The sequence below is a fragment of the Manis pentadactyla genome, chromosome 7 (genome assembly GCF_030020395.1).
Source record: "Manis pentadactyla isolate mManPen7 chromosome 7, mManPen7.hap1, whole genome shotgun sequence".
Taxonomy (NCBI): Eukaryota; Metazoa; Chordata; class Mammalia; order Pholidota; family Manidae; genus Manis; species Manis pentadactyla.
Window position 1 is genome coordinate 75770869 of NC_080025.1, and position 21550 is coordinate 75792418.

General features: G+C 36.9%; 1 protein-coding gene and 1 long non-coding RNA gene across 2 annotated transcripts in view; one reads left to right on the plus strand and one right to left on the minus strand.

The window, feature by feature from the left end:
- The window catches only part of LOC130684281 (uncharacterized), a 98908-nt gene that overhangs the window by 39029 nt on the left and 38329 nt on the right, over positions 1 to 21550 (plus strand). The gene's annotated exons all lie outside the window — the stretch shown is intronic.
- The window catches only part of LRRD1 (leucine rich repeats and death domain containing 1), a 39772-nt gene continuing 38627 nt past the window's right edge, over positions 20406 to 21550 (minus strand). The window contains exons 4-5 of the mRNA XM_036879241.2: positions 21208 to 21325; positions 20406 to 20592 (exon numbers count right to left, since the gene is read on the minus strand). Of these exons, the coding sequence (XP_036735136.2) occupies positions 20406 to 20592; positions 21208 to 21325 (305 nt within the window). The remainder of the gene's footprint in view (positions 20593 to 21207; positions 21326 to 21550) is intronic.

Genomic DNA, 21550 nt, shown 5'->3' on the forward strand with positions numbered 1-21550 from the left:
AGAATGAGTTTGAGAGTATCCCCTCCTCCTCTATTTTTTGGAAAACTTTAAGTAGAATTTGTACTATGTCTTCCCTGTATGTCTGATAAAATTCTGAGGTAAATCCATCTGCCCTGGTGGTTTTGTTCTTTGGTAGTTTTTTGATTACCGCTGCAGTTTCATTGCTGGTAATTGGTCTGTTTAGATTTTCTGTTTCTTTCTGGGTCAGTCTTGGAAGGTTGTATTTTTCTAGGAAGTTGTCCATTTCTACTAGGTTTCCCAGCTTGTTAGCATATAGGTGTTCATAGTATTCTCTAATAATTCTTTGTATTTCTGTGGGGTCCGTCATGATTTTTCCTTTCTCGTTTCTGATACTGTTGATTTGTGTTGACACTCTTTTCCTCTTAATAAGTCTGGCTAGAGGCTTATCTATTTTGTTTATTTTCTCGAAGATCCAGCTCTTGGTTTCATTGATTTTTGCTATTGTTTTATTCTTCTCAATTTTATTTATTTCTTCTCTGATCTTTATTATGTCCCTCCTTCTGCTGACCATAGGCCTCATCTGTTCTTCTTTTTCCAATTTGGTAATTGTGACATTAGACCATTCATTTGGGATTGTTCTTCCTTTATTAAATATGCTTGGATTGCTATATACTTTCCTCTTAAGACTGCTTTTGCTGTGTCCCACAGAAGTTGGGGCTTAGTGTTGTTGTTGTCATTTGTTTCCATATATTGCTGGATCTCCATTTTGATTTGGTCATTGATCCATTGATTATTTAGGAGAGTGTTGTTAAGCCTCCATGTGTTTGTGAGCCTTTTTTGCTTTCTTTGTACAGTTTATTTCTAGTTTTATGCCTTTGTGGTGTGAAAGGTTGGTTGGTAGGATTTCAATCTTTTGGAATTTACTGAGGCTCTTTTTGTGGCCTAGTATGTGGTCTATTCTGGAGAATGTTCCATGTGCACTTGAGAAGAATGTGTATCCTGTTGCTTTTGGATGTAGAGTTCTGTAGATGTCTATTAGGTCCATCTGCTCTACTGTGTTGTTCAGTGCTTCCATGTCCTTACTTATTTCCTGCCCGGTTGATATATCCTTTGGGGTGGTGGTGTGTTGAAGTCTTCTAGAATGAATGCATTGCAGTCTATTTCCCCCGTTAGTTCTGCTAATATTTGTTTCACATATGCTGATGCTCCTGTGTTGGGTGCATATATATTTGGAATGGTTATATCCTCTTGTTGGCCTGAGCCCTTTATCACTATGTAGTGTCCTTCTTTATCTCTTTTTACTTTCTTTGTTTTGAAGTCTATTTTGTCTGATATTAGTACTGCAACCCCTCCTTTCTTCTCGCTGTTTTTTGCCTGAAATATGTTTTTCTGTCCCTTGACTTTTAGTCTGTACATGTCTTTGGGTTTGAGGTGAGTTTATTGTAAGCAGCATATAGATGGGTCTTGCTTTTTTATCCATTCTATTACTCTGTGTCTTTTGATTGGTGCATTCAGTCCATTAACATTTAGGGTGACTATTGAAAGATAGGTACTTATTGCCATTGCAGTCTTCAAATTTGTGGTTACCAAAGTTTCAAGGTTAGCCTCTTTAGTATCTTACTGCTTAACTTAGCTCGCTTATTGAGCTGTTATATACACTGTCCAGAGATTCTTTTCTTCTCTCCCTTCTTATTCCTCCTCCTCCATTCTTCATATGTTGGGTGTTTTGTTCTGTGCTCTTTCTAGGAGTGCTCCCATCTAGAGCAGTCCCTATAAGATGTCCTATAGAGGTGGTTTGTGGGAAGCAAATTCCCTCAGCTTTTGTTTGTCTGGGAATTGTTTAATCCCACCATCATATTTAAATGATAGTCGTGCTGGATACAGTATCCTTGGTTCAAGGCCCTTCTGTTTCATTGCATTAAATATATCATGCTGTTCTCTTCTGGCCTGTAGGGTTTCTGTTGAAAAGTCTGATGTTAGCCTGATGGGTTTTCCTTTATAGGTGACCTTTTTCTGTCTAGCTGCCTTTATAACTGTTTCCTTGTCCTTGATATTTGCCATTTTAATTATTATGTGTCTTGGTGTTGTCCTCCTTGGATCCTTTCTGTTGGGGGTTCTGTGTATTTCCGTGGTCTGTTCGTTTATTTCCTCCCCCAGTTTGAGGAAGTTTTCAGCAATTATTTCTTCCAAGATACTTTCCATTCCTTTTCCTCTCTCTTCTTCCTCTGGTACCCCCATAATACGGATATTGTTCCTCTTGGATTGGTCACACAGTTCTCTTAATATTGTTTCATTCCTGTAGATCCTTTTATCTCTCTCTATGTCAGCTTCTATGCGTTCCTGTTCTCTGGTTTCAGTTCCATCAATGGCCTCTTGCATCCTATCCATTCTGCTTATAAACCCTTCCAGAGTTTGTTTCATTTCTGTAATCTCCTTTCTGGCATCTGTGATCTCCCTCCGGACTTCATCCCATATCTCTTGTGTATTTCTCTGCATCTCTGTCAGCATGTTTATGATTTTTATTTTGAATTCTTTGTCAGGAAGACTGGTTAGGTCTGTCTCCTTCTCTGGTGTTGTCTCTGTGATCTTTGTCTGCCTGTAGTTTTGCCTTTTCATGGTGATAGGAATAGTTTTCAGAGCTGGAACGAGTCATGGCTGGAAGAGCTTCCCTTCTTGTTCATTTGTGGCCTTCCTCTCCTGGGAGAACAGCAACCTGTAGTGGCTTGTGCAAGGTAGCTGTGCACAGACAGGGCTTCTGCTTCCTGCCCGGCTGCTATGGAGTTTATCTCCGCTGTTGCTGTGGGCGTGGCCTGGCTCGGGCAGCTGCTCCAAAGAGGTGGAGTCACATTGAAGGGGGAGCAGCCGGGAGGCTATTTATCTCAGTAAGGGGCCTCCCCGCTCCCTGCAGTCCAGGGGATTAAGGTGCCCAGAGATCCCCGGATTCCCTACCTCTTGCTTAAGTGTCCCGCCCTTCCCCTTTAACACTTCCAAAAAGCACCCGCCAAAACAAAATAACAACCACAAAAAAAAATTTTTTTAATTAAATAAATAAATAAATAAATAAATAATTTCCACTTGTTTTTCTTTATTCTCTGGCGCCAGGCTCAGGCATCTGCTCACCAGTCTTGCTGCCCTGTTTCCCTAGTATTGGGGGTCTCTATCCCTTTAAGACTTCCAAAAAGCGCTTGCCAAAACAAAACAGAAAAAAAAGAAAAGAAAAAAATGGCCGCTTGCTTTTCTTATGTCCTCCGGCGCCAGGCCTCCGGTACCCTCTCACCATTCTTGTTGCCCTATTTCCCTAGTATCCAGGGCCCCACGCACGCACTGTGTCTGTGCTCTGGTCCGGATGGCTGGGGCTGGGTGTTCAGCAGTCCTGGGTTCCTTCTCCCTCCCGCTCTGCCTATTCTTGTCCCTCCGGGTGCTGGGGGGAGGGGCGCTCAGGTCCAGCCACACCAGGGCTTGTATCTTACCCCCTTTACGAGGCACTGGGTTCTCACAGGTGTGGATGTGGTCCGGGTGTTGTCCTGTGTCCTCTGGTCTTTATTCTAGGAAGAGTTGTCTTTGTTATATTTTCATAGATATATGTGGTTTTGGGAGGAGATTTCCACTGCTCTACTCATGCCACCATCTTGGCTCCCATCCCTTCACTTTTAATCTGTGTATGTCTTTGGGTTTAAAGTGAGTCTCTTGTAGACTGCATATAGATGGGTCTTGTTTTTTTTATCCATTCAGTAACTCTATGTCTTTTGATTGGTACATTCAGTCCTTTACATTTAGGGTGTTTATTGATAGGTATCTACTTATTGCCATTGCAGCCTTTATATTCCTGGTTACCAAAGGTTCAAGGTAAACTTCCTTACTATCTAAGAGTTTAACTTGTCTCACTTAATATGCTATTATAAACACAATCTAAAGGTTATTTTTCTCTCCTCCTTTTTCTTCCTTCTCCATTCTTTATATATTAGGTATTATATTCTGCACTCTTTGTCTATTCTTTGATTGACTTTGGGGTAGTTAATTTAATTTTGCATTTGCTTAGTAATTAGCTGTTCTTTCTTTATTGTGGTTTTATTACTTGTGGTAACAGGTATTAAACCTTAGGAACACTTCCATCTATAGCAGTCCATCAAAAATACACTGTACAGACAGTTTATGGGAGGTAAATTCTCTCAGCTTTTGCTTATCTGGACATTGTTTAATCCCTCCTTCAAATTTAAATGATAATCTGGCTAGATAAAGTAATCTTGGTTTCAGGCCCTTCTGCTTCATTGCATTAAATACATCATGCCCCTCCTTTCTGTCCTGTAAGGTTTATGCTGAGAGGTCTGATGTTAGCCTGATAGGCTTTCCTTTGTATGTGATCTTATTTCTCTCTCTGGCTGCTTTTAATAGTCTGTTCTTATCTTTGATCTTTGCCATTTTAATTATGATATATCTTGGTGTTGTCTTCCTTGGGTCCCTTGTGTTGGGAGATCTGTGGATCTCCATGGCCTGAGAGACTCTCTCCTTCCCCAGATTGGGGAAGTTTTCAGCAATTACCTCCTCAAAGACACTTCCTATCCCTTTCTCTCCTCTTCTTCTGGTACCCCTATAATGCGAATATTGTTCCATTTGAATTGGTCACACAGTTCTCTCAATATTCTTTCATTCTTAGAGATCTTTCTTTCTCTCTGTGCCTCAGCTCCTTTGTATTCCTCTTCTGTAGTTTCTATTTCATTTATCATTTCCTCCACTGTATCCATCTGCTTTTGATACCCTCCATTGTGCTCTTCAATGATTGGATCTCCAACCAGAATTCATTCCTGAGTTCTTGAATATCTTTTGGTACCTTCATGAGCATGTTAAAGATTTTTATTTTGAACTCCCTTTCAGGAAGAGTCATGAGGACCATTTCATCTTTCTGAGGAGTTATATTAATTTTACTGTTAACCAAGTTCCTTTGGCATTTCATATTTGTATATGGCGCCCTCTAGTGTCCATAAGCTCTACTCTCTGGAGCTACTCGGCCCCTGAAGCAATGTCGAGGGTTGCAGGGGAGTGCTGCTGGTGCCTGGGAGGAAGAAAGAGCTGTTTCCTGCTTCCTGGCTGCTATGCCTGTCCCCACTGCCTGAACCAGTGGGCTGAGCACACAGGTATAACCCTCTATGCTTTGCGTTTGTAGTTGCTGTAGACAGATCTTACCTCTGGCTGGCTGGGAGAAAGGAGAAGTAGGCAGTCTATCACAGAGGGTTTCCTTGGAGCCGTGTAGCCAGGTAGGGAGCCGAGCACCTAGAAACTATGAAAGCTCCCAACCCACTGGGCAGAGTGCATCTGGACAATTTTGTCTACATGTCCTTTCTCCTGAGCAGTAAGCTTTGTGTAATCCTTGCCTCTTTCGCAGCCCTCTTGCTAAGGGCTTCCTTGTTAGGAAGTCTCTCAGACTGTCCGCCTTTCTTTTGTCCCAGAGCAGCTGGATATGGATCCCTGCTTTCCACAAGCAGCTGGAATCTCAGTTTCTCCAGGAATTCTGCCTGTCTTAGCTTTCCAAACCCCTAAATCACATGAGTATTATGAAAGCACTATGAAATGTAGGTTTGTTTTCCCAGAGAAGCTCTCTGGAGTTAGGTATTCAGCAGTCCCAGGCCTCTACTCCCTCCCCACTCCATTTCTCTTCCTCCAGCCAATGAGCTGGTGTGGGGGAAGGGCTTGGGTCCTGCCAGGCCACAACTTCGATTAGTTACCCTGTTCCGTGAGGTCTGCTCTTTTCTCCAGGTGTATGCAGTCCGGAGCAGTCCTCTTTCCTGTTGGTCTTTCAGGATTAGTTGTATTAATTATATTTTCGTATTATATGCAGTTTTAGGAGGAAGCCTTTATCTCCCCTCTCACGCTGCCATCTTTAATCCTTCCCAGTCTTAAAGATTGTTTTTTTACAATTCCTTTAGCCATAACAGACAGAGAAAAGTTTGCTTTCACTGTTCCTTCTTTAAACTTACAGGCCCCTTCAGAAAGATTTCAATGGAAAGTACTTCCTCAAGGAACGCTAAACAGCCCTACAATTTGTCAAAATTATGTGCATAGGGCTCTTCAGCCTATATGTGAAGAATGGCCCTCAGCTTATATCATTCATTATGTGGATGATATTCTCATAGCCCTACCTAAACATCCATCTCTTACTACTATTCTCAATGAGACTGAAGCTAAATTAAAACAATGGGGCTTACAAATAGCCCCTGATAAAATACAAGTACAATACCCAATAAATTACCTGTGGAATAAAATTCAAGAAAATTCAATCATCCCTCAGAAAATTATATAAGGAGAGATCATCTTAAAACTTTAAATGATTTTCAAAAGCTATTAGGAGATATTAATTGGATCCAACCGTTATTACGTATTCCTACTTGTAAACTACAACATCTTTTCAATACTTTGAAAAGACCCTCAGATCTTAATAGTCCTAGAGACTTAACCTCAAAAGCTGAAGAAGAACTCGAGTGGATAGAACAACACATTCAAAAGGCTCAATTATCAAGAATTGACCTACACAAACCTTTACTTTTATTAATTTACTTTACTCCCCATTCTCCCACAGGATTGCTCTGTCAATGTGATGGTTGGTTAGAATGGATATTTTTACAGTATCAAACTAAATCCTCATTACAACCTTACATTGACAAAGTAGCCTCCATTATCCTTAAAGGATGACAGAGATTAAGACAAATGGTTAGTCAAGATCCTCACTCCATTTTTCTTCCATTGTCTAAACAAAATAATTATGTATTTCAAAAAAAATACTCATTGACACATAGCACTCTCTAATTTTTAAAGAAATATTGACTGTCATTACCCAAGGAATAAATTATTTTCCTTTTTTCAGCATCATCAATGGGTCCTGCCTCAAAAAATTTATCCTAATCCACTATAAAATACTGTTACCTGTTTTACAGATGGTACAAAATCTTTTAAAGCAGTATACAACTTGTTCTGGATTGTCAAAAAGTTTTCATTTTTTATTTCTGCACAAGAAAATAAGTTATACGCTGTGTTGCAAGCTCTTCAAGATTTTCCAGTCGTTTCCGAGTATTGACTCTGCTGCTGCTGCCTTTTCTGTTCCTCTATTAGAAACTGTGGCATTGGGTACCGTACATCCCCTATTAACACTTTATTTTGTCAGTTACAGACATGTATCCATCAACGTCTACACCCCTTCTTTATCACTCAAATACAATCACATTCTAATTTACCAGGTCCTTTATCATACTATAATAATAAAATAGACAAGCTTGTTTCTTTAGTTAGTTACTCACCAGCTCAACACTATAATGACCTGACTCATGCTCCCTCCTTCACCTTACAAAGACGTTTTTCTCTCTGCATCTGAAGCTCAAAATATCTTAAATTCTTGCCCAACCTGTTCTCAAATTAATTCTCCTCATTTACAATCTGGAACCGTTCCCAGTGGAACACACCCTAATACCCTATGGCAAATGGATGTTACCACTGTTCCTGAATTTGGCACTCTCAAACATGTTCATGTTTCCATTCATACTTATTCTTCCGCTTCATGGGCCACAGCTTTAACAAAAAAAAAAAACGATCTCATCATGTTATTACTCATCTTTTACAAATGTTTGCAATACTAGGCATTCCTGCCACTGAAAAACTGACAACTCTACAGTTTACCTCTCCTGTATGCTAAAAAAATTCTTTCAGCTCTATAATATCACTCATAAAACAGGCATTCCTTATAATTCTACAGGTCAAGCTCTAATTAAACATTGCCATCTTACTCTTTTTTTTTTAAATAATTATTTTTTATTGAAGGGTAGTTGATGCACAGTATTACATTACATTAGTTTCAAGTGTACAACACAGTGATAAAACATTTATATACATAATTCTAGGTTCCAGCTATCACCCTACCAAGCTGTTACAATATCTTGACTATATTCCTTATGCTATACATTACATCCCGGTTACTTATTTATTTTACCATTGGAAGTCTGTCCCGATTTTTTTTTTTTTTTTTGTGAGGGCATCTCTCATATTTATTGATCAAATGGTTGTTAACGACAATAAAATTCTGTATAGGGGAGTCAATGCTCAATGCACAATCATTAATCCACCCAAGCCTAATTTTCGTCAGTCTCCAATCTTCTGAGGCATAACAAACACGTTCTTACATGTAGAACAAATTCTTACACAATGAATAAGTTACATAGTGAACAGTACAAGGGCAGTCATCACAGAAACTTTCGGTTTTGCTCATGCATTATGAACTATAAACAGTTCAAATATGAATACTCATTTGATTTTTATACTTGATTTATATGTGGATACCACATTTCTCTATTATTATTATTTTTAATAAAATGCTGAAGTGGTAGGTAGATACAAGATAAAGGTAGAAAACATAGTTTAGTGTTGTAAGAGAGCAAATGTAGATGATCAGGTGTGTGCCTGTAGACTATGTGTTAATCCAAGCTAGACAAGGGCAATAAAACATCCACGTATGCAGAAGATTTCTCTCAGAACAGAGGGGGTGAGGTTCTAAGCCTCACCTCTGTTGATCCCCAATTTCTCACCTGATGGCCCCCCTGCGACTGTGCCTGTCTTAGGTTGTTCCTCCCTTGAGGAATCTTACCCGTCTCTGGCTAACCAGTCATCTTCCGGGGCCATACAGGGAAATGTAAAGTTGGTAAGTGAGAGGGAAGCCTTATTGTTTGAAAAGGTTAGCTTTTTACTTCTTTGCATATTTATGCCCTGTAGCTTCTATGCCCAGCATTTGTCTTGAGGTGTCTTTACCACTTGGAAGAATTATGATACTCGGTAAATTTGATATGAGGCACGAATTCTATTTAAGGGTTGTAATTAGGAAGGAAGAAGAAAAGCTATAGAAGTAGCAGGCGGAAGAAAACATGGAAAGATTGATAATTTCTTTGACATATCTTCTTGTAGAGTAACTTCAGCATGTATAGGTTTTAAGCTACTACTTAAATTGCGCACACACATTAACATAATAGGAGTATAGTTATGTAACCAAAGCATACCTGTAATTACCAGCCATCTCCAGTGAAACCAAGAAAACCAGTTAGGCACCTTAGGCATTTGTGAAAACTTATCTATGATATGGTTGATATTGTCCAACTGAACTTGAACAGTCTGAGAGAAATCAGACAAATTAAAACAACCCATTCCTGGGGAATGTTCACATCCCTTATGTTCTTTTAACAGTAAATAGTCTGTAGTTGTAAGATTTTGGAGCGCTACAATTTGCACTTTTCCTAATTCTTGCTTGAGTTCCAACAGTATAGATCCAGTCAAATTTGTTGTTTTACTGTATGCACAGGCCAGCTTAGATATCTCCTTCCTCATTCCCATGGCAAGTCCAGGAACTGGTGGGATGAGTGCATCTACAGCTGTAGCAGTGCGTGGATCTTTGTTGGGGTTTTTTGATGATCATCTTCTGGCATGAGTCTTCCAGAGAATGCTGATGTTGGAAGTTCTCTTTCATATCGTATCTTAGTTGATTTTCAGGGTAGCCCAATTAGGCTTTGATCCTCTGTATAAACAGAAACAGACCTTTTGCCTACACTTTTATATGCCCTTTATACCCTTGTGTAGACCTCGTTGGAGGTTACCACACAGGAACTGCCCTTTTTTTTTTTTGGTTTTGTTTTGCTTTGTTTTTGGTATCACTAATCTACACTTACATGACGAATATTATGTTTACTAGGCTCTCCCCTATACCATGTCTCCCCTATAAACCTCTTTACAGTCACTGTCCATCAGCATAGCAAAATGTTGTAGAATCACTACTTGCCTTCTCTGTGTTGTACAGCCCTCCCTTTTCTCCTACCCCCCCATGCATGTTAATCTTAATACCCCCCTACTTCTCCCCCACCTTATCCCTCCCTACCCACCCATCCTCCCCAGTCCCTTTTCCTTGGTACCTGTTAGTCCATTCTTGAGTTCTGTGATTCTGGTGCTGTTTTGTTCCTTCAGCTTTTCCTTTGTTCTTATATTCCACAGGTAAGTGAAATCATTTGGTATTTCTCTTTCTCCGCTTGGCTTGTTTCACTGAGCATAATACCCTCCAGCTCCATCCATGTTGCTGCAAATGATTGGATTTGCCCTTTTCTTATGGCTGAGTAGTATTCCATTGTGTATATGTACCACATCTTCTTTATCCATTCATCTATTGATGGACATTTAGGTTGCTTCCAATTCTTGGCTATTGTAAATAGTGCTGCGATAAACATAGGGGTGCATCTGTCTTTCTCAAACTTGATTGCTGCCATGTTACTCTTAAGCATTATTTATTAAAACAAAAATGGGGACTACTCCCCGATACGATAAAATTAATTGCAAATCAGTGATTAATGCCTGCTTTACATATCCTTAATTTTGATCTTTTAAAGGATGATGGACTATCCGCTATAAAAGTGCATTTTTCTGATAATATTTCCTTTTCTAGAACAACAGCAGTTCCTGTGTGGTGGTCTCCAATAGGTTCTTCATAATAATATAAAGGTCATATCAAAGTGTGGGGCAAAGAGTTTGTGTTATTACAAAGGATCAATGCCTGATTTAGCTACCCAGAAAACGAATCAAGGTACGATATGAAGAAAAACTTCCAACATCAACATCCTCTGAAAAAGTCATTCTAAAAGATGACCATCAAAAAACTTCAACAAAGGCCTGTACATCAGACACAAAACATTGAAGCTCATCAGGATAGTATCTTTGTTTTTATTCCCTATAACAGTGCTTATGCATGTACATACTACACAAACCTGCATTATAACAGTAAGCATAAGTAACCCCCCTTATTTAGGCCACAGTGTAGTTATTCATTGCTTATCTACTTGCTCCACTCCTGTGGGCCCTATAGTATAGAAAAAGAATAGTAAAAAATATATATATACAAAAGAATGAAAGAAAACTTGATGGAGTAATATTACTGATCAATCTGTCAGAGATAATAATCGTTATGATATTTATAAAGCAGTTTTGACTCAAGAAAGTATTGGCAATCATACCTGTGAAAAGTTTCAAAAAAGAACTCCTGACATGTTATATAAAAATAGTTATGTGTATTTAAATACATCACTCATTCCAGAAAATAATTTTTCCTCCCCTAACTTGTGGTTACAACTCACAAACTAAGGGTTGCACAAGTCATCTTTTTGTGTAACAGAAGATTCCTCTATCAGTAGACTATTAACAAAGAATTTAATAAGCATAAGACTTCCTCTTACAATGTTTACTAACATATCAGGCATAAATGTCACTCTTCCTCCTAAGACTTTTCTGATGCTCAGTTAAATTTACCTTTTAGGACTACTATAATCACTGACTATGTATGTATTAATTGTACTCATGTACCTTCTTATTGTAATTCTACAATCAATATAAAATGGTCTTCTAAATATAAACTTCCAAATGATTGGGTATTTTTGTGTAATAACAAAATGTATCCAACCCTTTCTTCACATTATCAAAGTATTTGTAGTGTGGGACACATTCTTCCTGCTCTAATAGATCATCCTGGCTTTAAGCACAAAAGACTTCTGTGAGCTCTGACATTTGATTGTGACAACTTGAAACTTTTAGATCCTGCCACTGTTGCAGTTGCAGCTGCATTCCTCCTGCCAGTTCATGGACTTGTCGTTGGAATGCAAAAAGAGATATCTAAGCTAGCCTGTGCGTACAGTAAGACAACAAATTTGACTGCTTCTATATTATCTAAACTCAACCAAGAAATAAGAGAAGTATGAGTTGCAGTACTTCAAAATCATGCTACTATAGATTATCTACTATTAAAAAAACATATGAGAGGTAAGCAGTTTCCAAGAATATGTTGTTTTAATTTGTCTGATTTTTCTCAAACTATTCAAAATCAATTAAATAATATCCATCATATTATCAGTAAGTTTTCACAAATGCCTGAGTTACCTAAATAGTTTTCTTAGTTTCATTAAATATGGCTGGTAATTGTAAGTCTGCTTTTGTTATGTATCTGTATTCCTGTTCTGTTGTGTGTACATAATTTAATTAGTAGTTTATTAAAACCTATACATACTTACATTACTCTACAAGAAGTTATGTCAAAGAAATAATCTCATATTTTCATCTGTCTACTACACCTATAGCTTTTCTTCTTCTTCCTTCCTAAATACAGAGTGTTACTAGAATCCGTGCCTTGTAATTAAAATTACTGTGCATCATAATCCTTTCAACTGGCAAAATTCCTCAAGACAAGTGCTGGACATGAAAGCCATGGGGCGTAAATCTGCAAAAATAAAAAACTAACCTTTTCAAAAAATATTACATTGCTATATCAAGCTGAAAAGCTTCTGTACAGCAAAGGACACCACCAATAGAATAAAAAGGCATCCTACAGTATGGGAGAATATATTCATAAATGAAAGATCCGATAAAGGGTTGACATCCAAAAGATATAAAGAGCTCATGCACTTCAACAAACAAAAAGCAAATAATCCAATTAAAAATGGTCAGAAGAGCTGAACAGACAGTTCTCCAAAGAAGAAATTCAGATGGCCAACAGGCACATGAAAAGATGCTTCACATCGCTAATCATCAGATAAATGCAAATTAAAATCACAATGAGATATCACCTCACACCAGTAAGGATCACCACCATCCAAAAGACAAACAACAACAAATGTTGGAGAGGTTGTGGAGAAAGGGGAACCCTCCTACACTGCTGGTGGGAATGTAAATTAGTTCAACCATTGTGGAAAGCAGTATGGAGGTTCCTCAGAAAGCTCAAAATAGAAACACCATTTGAGCTAGGAATTCCACTTCTAGGAATTTACCCTAAGAATGCAGCAGCCCAGTTTGAAAAAGACAGATGCACCCCTATGTTTATCACAGCACTATTTACAATAGCCAAGAAATGGAAGCAACCTGAGTGTCCATCAGTAGATGAATGGATAAAGAAGATGTGGTAAATATACACAATGGAATATTATTCAGCCATAAGAAGAAAAAAAACCCTACCATTTGCAACAACATGGATGGAGCTAGAGGGTATTATGCTCAGTGAAATAAGCCAGGTCGAGAAAGACAAGTACCAAGTGATTCCACTCATATGTGGAGTACAAGGACAAAGCAAAAACTGAAGGAACAAAACAGCAGCAGACTCACAGAACCCAAGAATGGACTAACAGTTACCAAAGGGAAAGGACTGGGGAGGATGGGTGGGAAGGGAGGGATAAGGGGGGGAAAGGTAGGCACTACCATTTGCATGTATAATATGGGGGGAGGCACGGGGAGGGCTGTGCAACACAGGGAAGACAAGTAGTGACTCTACAGCATCTTACTACGCTGATGGACAGTGACTGTAATGGGATTTGTGGGGGGGACTTGGTGAAGGGGAGAGCCTAGTAAACATAATGTTCTTCATGTAATTGTAGATTAATGATACCAAAATAAAAATAATAAAAAATAAAAAACTCTTGAAAGAGAAGATTTCTATGTGGAAGTTCAGTACAAACTCATTTGGCTTCAAAACCTGACCTGAAATGATGAGGACATTTATATTCTCATTTATCCCAGGTAGTGTGAGTACTTATGTTTCACTATAAAATATTGTTTTATAACAGGGTGGTACCTCAGGTTCTGCTTACAGTGCTAAAAATGTACAGATTCTACATGATTCTGCAGAATTCCTTTCTTATTTGCACCCAGCCTCTTCCAGAATTACTTTTTAGATGTGAAAAAATTCTTCGGGCAAAAATAATATGTTCTGTGGGTTTCAGATAGAAATTATGGACTTGTAATTCACAGCCCCTCCCCTGCCCATAGGACTATCACATCAGATTTCAACTTGCCTCCCACGACCATACTACCAGAATGTATCATACAAGTCTAATATTGTAAGAAACGCATAAATACAATAAAATTCAATAGCAAGGGTGGTTACTTTCTAAAGTATGTATTAATTCATAATGATTTTTCTGGCTTAAACAACAGAAATTAGTTCTGGAGGCTGTAATTCCCAAATCAAGGAGCTAGCTGAATCAGTTCCTAATGAGAGCTCTCTTTTAGAGCTCTAAAAGATTAAATGATGTAATAAGGTAATAAGCCCTAATTTGATAGGGCTGTTGCCCATGGAGAGAGCTCCAGTATGTCTCCCTCTTCAAGGGCAACAGCCCTATCAAATTAGGGCTTATTACATCATTTAATCTTTATCACCCCCTTATAGGCCCCATCTCCTAATACTGTCACACTGGGGATTGAGACTTCAATATAAGAATTCTGTCTTGATTACTGTACCTTTGTAGTAAGTTTGAAATTGGGAAGTATTAGTTCCTTAACATGGTTATTCATTTTCAAGATTTTTTTGGCTATTCTGGGTTCCTTGAATTTTTATATAAATTTTAGCATAAGCTTGTCAGTTTCTATAAAAAGCCAGCTAGGCTTTGCTTAAGGACTGCACTTAATCTATATATCAGTTTGGAGGGTATTAGTATCTTAACAACATTGTGTCTTACAATCCATGAACTTCCCATTTATTTAGGTCTTCTTTAATTTATTTCAGTGGTGTAAAGTCTTCTCTTCTAAGCCTTTCTCTCTTGTTCAATGTTTTCATAAGTATTTTATTCTTTTTGGTGTTATACATGACATACATGTAATTACTTTCTTCATTTTCAAATTGTTCTTTGTAATTTTATAGAACTGCAACTGATTTATGTAAATTGGTCTTGTATCATGCTGCATTGCTGAACTCATTTATTCTAATATTTTTAATAGGTACATTAAAAGATTATATCATAAATATATAAAACACTAAATCTTGAAAATATAGATTTTCTATATGGAAGATTATGTATTCTGAAAGTTTGGTTTTATTTCTTCCTTTCTGATATGATGCTTTTTATTTCTTTTTCTTGCTTAATTGCTATGGCTTGAAACTCCAGCACAATGTCCAATAGAAGTGATAAGAGCAGACATCTTTGTCTTGTCCCTTATCCAAGCAGAAAAGCATTCAGTCTTTTATCAATTAAATATTTTGGTAGCTGTGAGGTATTTTTCTAGGTGCCCTTTATTAGACTGAATTATTTCCCTTCTAATATCAGTTTGTTGAGTGTTACAAAATTGTTTCATTTTGACTTAACTCTTCTCTGTCTATTGAGATGATCTTGTGGTTTTTGTCCTTATTAGTATGTCATGTTACATTGGTTGATTTTCATTTATTGAACCAATATTGCATTGCTGGAATAAATCTCACCTGGTTATGGTATATAATTCTTTTTATATATTGCTGGATATGTTGCTGGAGTTGGCTTGCTAATATCTTAATGAGGATTTTTGCATCTATATTCAAGAGGGATATTGATCTGTAGAGTTCTTAAGATGTCTTTGTCTGGTTTTGGTATCAGGGTAATACTGGCCTCATGGAGTGAATTGGGAAGTGTTCCTTCTTCTTCTGCATTTTGGAAGACTTTGTGAAGAATTGGCATTAATTCTTCTTTAAATGTTTGATAGAATTCACCAGTGAAGTCATCTGTGTCTAGGATGTTTTGGTATGTACTTTTTGATTACTAATTCAGTCTTTTTTTTACAGATCTACTGAAATGTTCTATTTCTTTCTTAGTTGCCTTCCTAGGAAATTGGCATACATCCAAGTTATCTAATTTGTTGTCATGCAGCTATTCATAGTATTTTCTTATAATCTTTTTATTTCTTTAGGTCAGCAATGCCCTCTTTTGTTCCTTAGTTTAGCAATTTGAGGTTTTTCTCTTCTTGGGCAGGGTAACTAAAGGATTATTCATTTTATTAATCTTACCAAAGAGCAATCTTTGGTTTTGTTGAATTTTTTTTCTCTATTATGTATTTATCTCCATCATAATATTTATTATTGCTTTTCTTGCTTTGCTTTCAATTTTGTTTACACTCCTTTTCCCAGTGTTTTTTTCCACTGTTGTCCATCTTCTTTTTCCATTAAAGTAGAATGTTAGGTTATTGATTTGAGACCTTTTTTATTTTCTAATGTAGACATTTGCAGCTATATACAGAAAACCTCTATGTTTTCACTGCCTCCCATAATTAAGGGATTTTCACCATGTTGTTTTCATTCATCTCAATGTAGTTTGCAACTTCCCTTTTGATATCTTCTTTGGACCTTGATAATTTAAGACTTTGCTGCTTAATTTCCACATATAATTGAATTTCTCAAATTTGTTATTGATTTTTAATTTTACCCTAGTTCAATTATAGAATACACTTTGTATGATTTCAACACTTTCCAATTTATTGATGCTTGTTTTATGGCCTAGCATATATATAGCCTATCCTAGAGAAGGTTCTATGTGCACTTTAGAAGAATGTGTATTCTGCTGTTTATTGGAGTCTTCTAGAGAGTTTGTTTGGTTTATTTCACTTACAGTGCTGTTCAAGTGCTCTCTTGTTTGATGTTCTGTCTATTTCTGTCCATTTTCAAAAGTGGGGTATTGTTGTATCAGCCTATTACTGTTAAATTGTGGAAATTGTCCCTTCAATTCTGTCAATTTTTGTTTCATGTATTTTGTTAACCTGTCTTGCTTATGTGTTTGTACTTATCTTCTTAACAGACTGATCCTTTTATCATTTTTGCCTCTTAATATCAAAATTCACCACAGAACAGTTTTATCTTGCTACCTTCAAATAGATATATGATGGTTGTTTCTCAACTTTAACTCCTTTCTGAGATTTTATTTTACTGTAGTTACTGACAAAGTTCCATTCTCACTTCATGAAGTAGGAATATATAGCCCAGAAGGAATATATAGCCCAGAGTGGCAGCAAAGGTGAGGTAGAGGCTGTGTGGGAGGCGCCAAGGGTATAACCCTTACATAAAATAACTGAGCAGTAGAAGGTAGAAGTAGTTGAGTTATTCATCCATACTGATTTCACTACTTTAATATTAGTTAGGAAGTGAATCAACATAAAGCCAAAAATGTTTAATGCACAAGAATTCAGATGGCAGATTAGGAAGCACCAGAAATCTGTCTTCCCACCTAGACAGCAGTTACACCTGCAGAATCTATCTGATGTAACTATTTTGGAACTCTGGAGTCTATTGAAAGAGTTCAATTTCCAGGAGAAGGCTTGGGGGGTAAATTGAAGTTTTCAGTCAATTTCAGCTGTTAGCACAGTAGCAGTTACCTACCCCCCATTCCCTGCTGGACCTTTAGACATCTCTACAGGGCCCTTCATCTGGTATTGCCAAATGCCAGTGTGCCCAGGGAAATACTGAAAAATGATCTTAAGTTTATACCTCATGCTTCCTTGGCACAGAGGCAGCCTGCAACAATCAAAACAAAAAACAGCAAACCTGATTTCCAGAGTTACCATATTATTAGATTTAAATGTGCTTTAAGAAATAGGAAAGTATTGTTCATTCAAGGAAAAATAAATCAACAAAATCTGTTCCTGAAATAGATTTGATGACAGACCTACTAAACAAAAAATTTTAAATAACTGATTTAAAAGTGCTCAAAGAACTAAAGGAATATGTGGACAAAGTCAAGAAAACAATAGGTGAACAAAATGGAAATAGCAACAAAGAGATAGAAAGCCTAAAAAGAAACAAAAAGATCTGAAGCTAAAAGTATGATAAGTAAAAAAAATTCACTAGATAGATTCAGAATCAGACACGAGCATTCAGAAGAAGCAATCAGTGAACTAGAAGACAGGACAATGAAAATTATCAAGTCTGAGGAGCAGAAAGAAAAAAGATTGGAGGAAAGTGAACAAAACTTAAGGGGCCTGCTAGAGATTAACATAAGCATTGTAGGAGTCCAGAAGGTGAATAGAGGCAGAGAGGATATTTGAAGAAATAATGCCTGAAAACCTTCTAAATTTGATGAAAGGTATGATTAAAAACATACAAAACCTCAAAGAACTCAGATAGACCCACATCAAGACAGATAACCAAACTTTCAAAAGCCAAAGATGAGTCTTGAAAGCAGGAAGGGAGAAGTGACTCTTCATAAACAAGGTATTCTCAATTAGGTTACAAGATTGCTCACAAAAACTTGGGAGGCCAGAAGGCAGTGGCTGACATATTCAAAGTGCTGAAAGAAAAAAAACACATATATGTGGTGCTAAAAGAAAAAAAACTGTCAAGCAAGAATCCTCGCAAAAGTATCCTTCAAAAGTGAGAAGGAAATAGATGAATCTACAATAATAATTGGAGAATTCAATACCCCATTCTCAGTAATAGATAAAACAAGCAGAGTATAAGTAAGGAAATAGAGGACTTAAACAACACAATAAACCAACTAGACCTAATAGCCATAAACAGAAGTCTATCAAAGAACAATACCATCAATTTCTCAAGAGCACAGGGGACATTTTCCAAGATAGACCATAGGTTAGGCCTTAAATTAAAGAAACTGTGGAATAATCTTTAAAGAAATGATTTAAAATTTTATTCAGGAGGTTGATATGCTTAGATCTGTGTTTTTAAAAGATAAATCTGGCAGCAATGTGCAGTGTGGTTTGGGTGAGTTTATAGGATAGGACATTTGTTTAAAAGGCTATTGTAGCAATTTGGCAAGAGATGCTAAGGACTGGGCCACAATGAAATGCTCTTCCTGTTTTGACATTGTTCAGCTTTTTTCCTCTCTGACTTCAGGCCAAGGTTTACCTATAAGAAAATTTTCTGGTCTTTATATCTTTATCTCTGAAAAAAAAATGAAGCTGGCTTATCTCACTTAATTGTTCTAAGTCTTCTCATTTGTAAAATGATAGACAATTCCCAAAATCCTTCCCACTTTAATGTTCTATGGAAGTACCTTCTCTCCAGTGGAGAACATTTACAGCTGCTGTTATTAAGTCAATATAAATCCTTAGATGTGCTTATCCCTACTGGAAAACGTTTGCAAATAGAGGAGGATTAGAAACATAGGTGTTAGGGTTATGAATCAATATTTCAGTTGCATCTCCAAATCAACAGCAAAGATAATAAAATACACACTATTTAAAACCAACCTGCAAAATCAATTGTTTTGTTTAATTTGGTTTCACATTACTAAGTTTACTATATCTTTTAAGTAGAAAATTATTTTATAAAATAACAAAAACTACACTATGTCTAGAATATTCTTAACCTCTTGTATTAGGTCTCCTTCAATTCAAAGTTATTGAAACCCAGGTCCATGAGCTTAAGCGAGTGAAAAGTGAAGAGTCCAGAAGTTATCATTAGTTTCAGACATGGCTGGTATGGTGGTTAATTATACATGGCAGCTTGACTGAGCTAAGGGATGCTGGTAAAACTATTTCTAAGTGGGTGTCTGAGAGGGTGTTTCTGGAAGAGATTAGCATTTGATTGAGTAGACAAAGAGATTTGTTCTCACCAATCTGGGCGGGCATCATTCAATCTGTTGGGGGTTGAACAGTCCAAAAAGGCAAAGCAAGGACAAATTCTCTCTCTTCTTGAGCTTAGACATCCATCTTTGCTGCCTTTGGACATCTGAGGTGCTGGACTTTAAATCAGCCTTGGACTGAATATACCAGCTTTCCTACTTCTCTAGCTTTCAGATGGCAGGCTATGCAACTTCTTGGCCTCCATAACTATGTGAGCCAATTCCTTTAACAAATCTTTTATTTGTGTGTATAACACTCTGTTTCTCTGAAGAACCATAATACAGCTGGGTTCCATCCCAGCTCTCAGACAGACTACTGCAAGCTCTGCATGACAAACCAAGACTCCAAGACTCATAACCTCAGCAGAAAGAGTGCATTTTCACAGATAACTATGCACAAAAGCCCAAGGGAAACTTAATGCCCTGGCTTAAGTCAACTGGCCTTCCCTGAATCAAACATTGTAATTAGATAGGTAGAAGACTTTGGTTTTAGTGGTTATAGGAGAAGGGGAAGAGAGTTGCCTATGACAATGTCAGCCCCCTCTAAAATACACAAAATGGGTTCGTCATGTGAAAGAGGGTTTCTGGTAGCAGAGGAAGACAGTGATGAGCAAGCAACAGATGTCCATTCCACCACTCCTGTCTGGACACTCAACTAGAAGATTACTGAGTTTGGCCCTGGCTTATGTTTAACACAATATCCCATTCCTAAAGGAGAAGCAATAGGAGTAGTAAATTCCTTTCCGTTTTTAAACCAGCATCTAAAAAGAAACTGCTTTCTAACCCCAATGAAAGTAACTAATGACCTTATTACCTACAAATCTTGGGTTCTATAAAAAATATTACATAACAAATAATTTTTAGATGGAATTATTTTTTTAATTCTTTTTTATAATTCCAAGACAACAGAACAAATACACAAAACAGTGTCTGTAATATTTTATTATGGTAACATTAGTGTAGTAGCTGTAAATTGTCATCATCTCTGAGGAATGCATGAAGAGAAATGATATGCAATTCTCTTGTATTGAGTTTCAGTTATATAAGTGCATCATAAGTTTCCAGTTTTTATTATGGATACACTGTTCAAAATGTAATTGCACATGTAAAAAGTTTTAAAGCTGTTATTTTGTCCATAATTTCATATGCTCCTATCATATTTAGTGCCCGAGTTAGTTGGTCTCTTAAAGCATCAGTGGTTAGTGACAGATTGTTACTTCCTGTTTTCCACCTATTAAGTGCTTGATGGATTCTCACACTTAAAGAAACAGTGCTGAAAATAACAATTATTTTAGTTACTAAATAAGAACATTATTTTAAGCTACTTAAATATCTAGATTTTGAAAGCAATTTACCATATTGAAGTCAGGATTAAATTACTTGGTGAAGATAATCCATCTAAAAATCTAGCACAGAGCTTGGCATATAAAAAGTCCATGTTAATCCCTTGCTTCCTTGTAAAAAATCAGTAGTTTGATGAATATGCAATTCTGATATTTACTTAAGACCTGAAAACAGTAATTGTGGATTATGTACTATAAACCAGTACATTACTGCTATAGTATTACATGCTTAACCTGGTCTCATGACCATTCTCTTAGATAAGTATATCCATTTTACCAGTGAAGAAACTGAGGCACAGAGAAGTTAAGGGACTTGTCCAAGTTCACAAAAATAGTTGTGATTTAAAGCAAGTCTGTCCTCAGAGCCCTTGCTCTTTACTACTGTATACCCACATGCATCTCAAATACATAATAAACTAAAATTAATTTTTTACAGCAAACTAGAATTCATGTTGATATGAATGTTTCAAAACTATGTAATAGCAATAAGATATAAATCAGTACATGAGAATAAGCTTATAATACATGTTGTCATTCATACATACCTCTTCATAGCCATATCAGTTTCTGAAATTGACAGGTTTAATTTTTGACACAGAAATTCAAAATTTGTTTCAGTGATGTTGTTGGCAACTATCTTGAAGATCTTCTCTAAGATTTTCTCTACATTTAAACACAAAGGGAAACAGGTTAATTCTTTTGAAAAACATATTCTATTTTAAGTTAATGTTATATCTAGGTTTTTTATTTCTGGGCTCCTATCAAATCTCTGTGTCAAGTAAAATTAAAAGGTAAAATGCAGACTTACTATACAAACTGAAATTTGAACCATTTGTCCCATTCTAAAGTCTGAGTAACTCTACAACATAATATGACTATTTAAAAGGA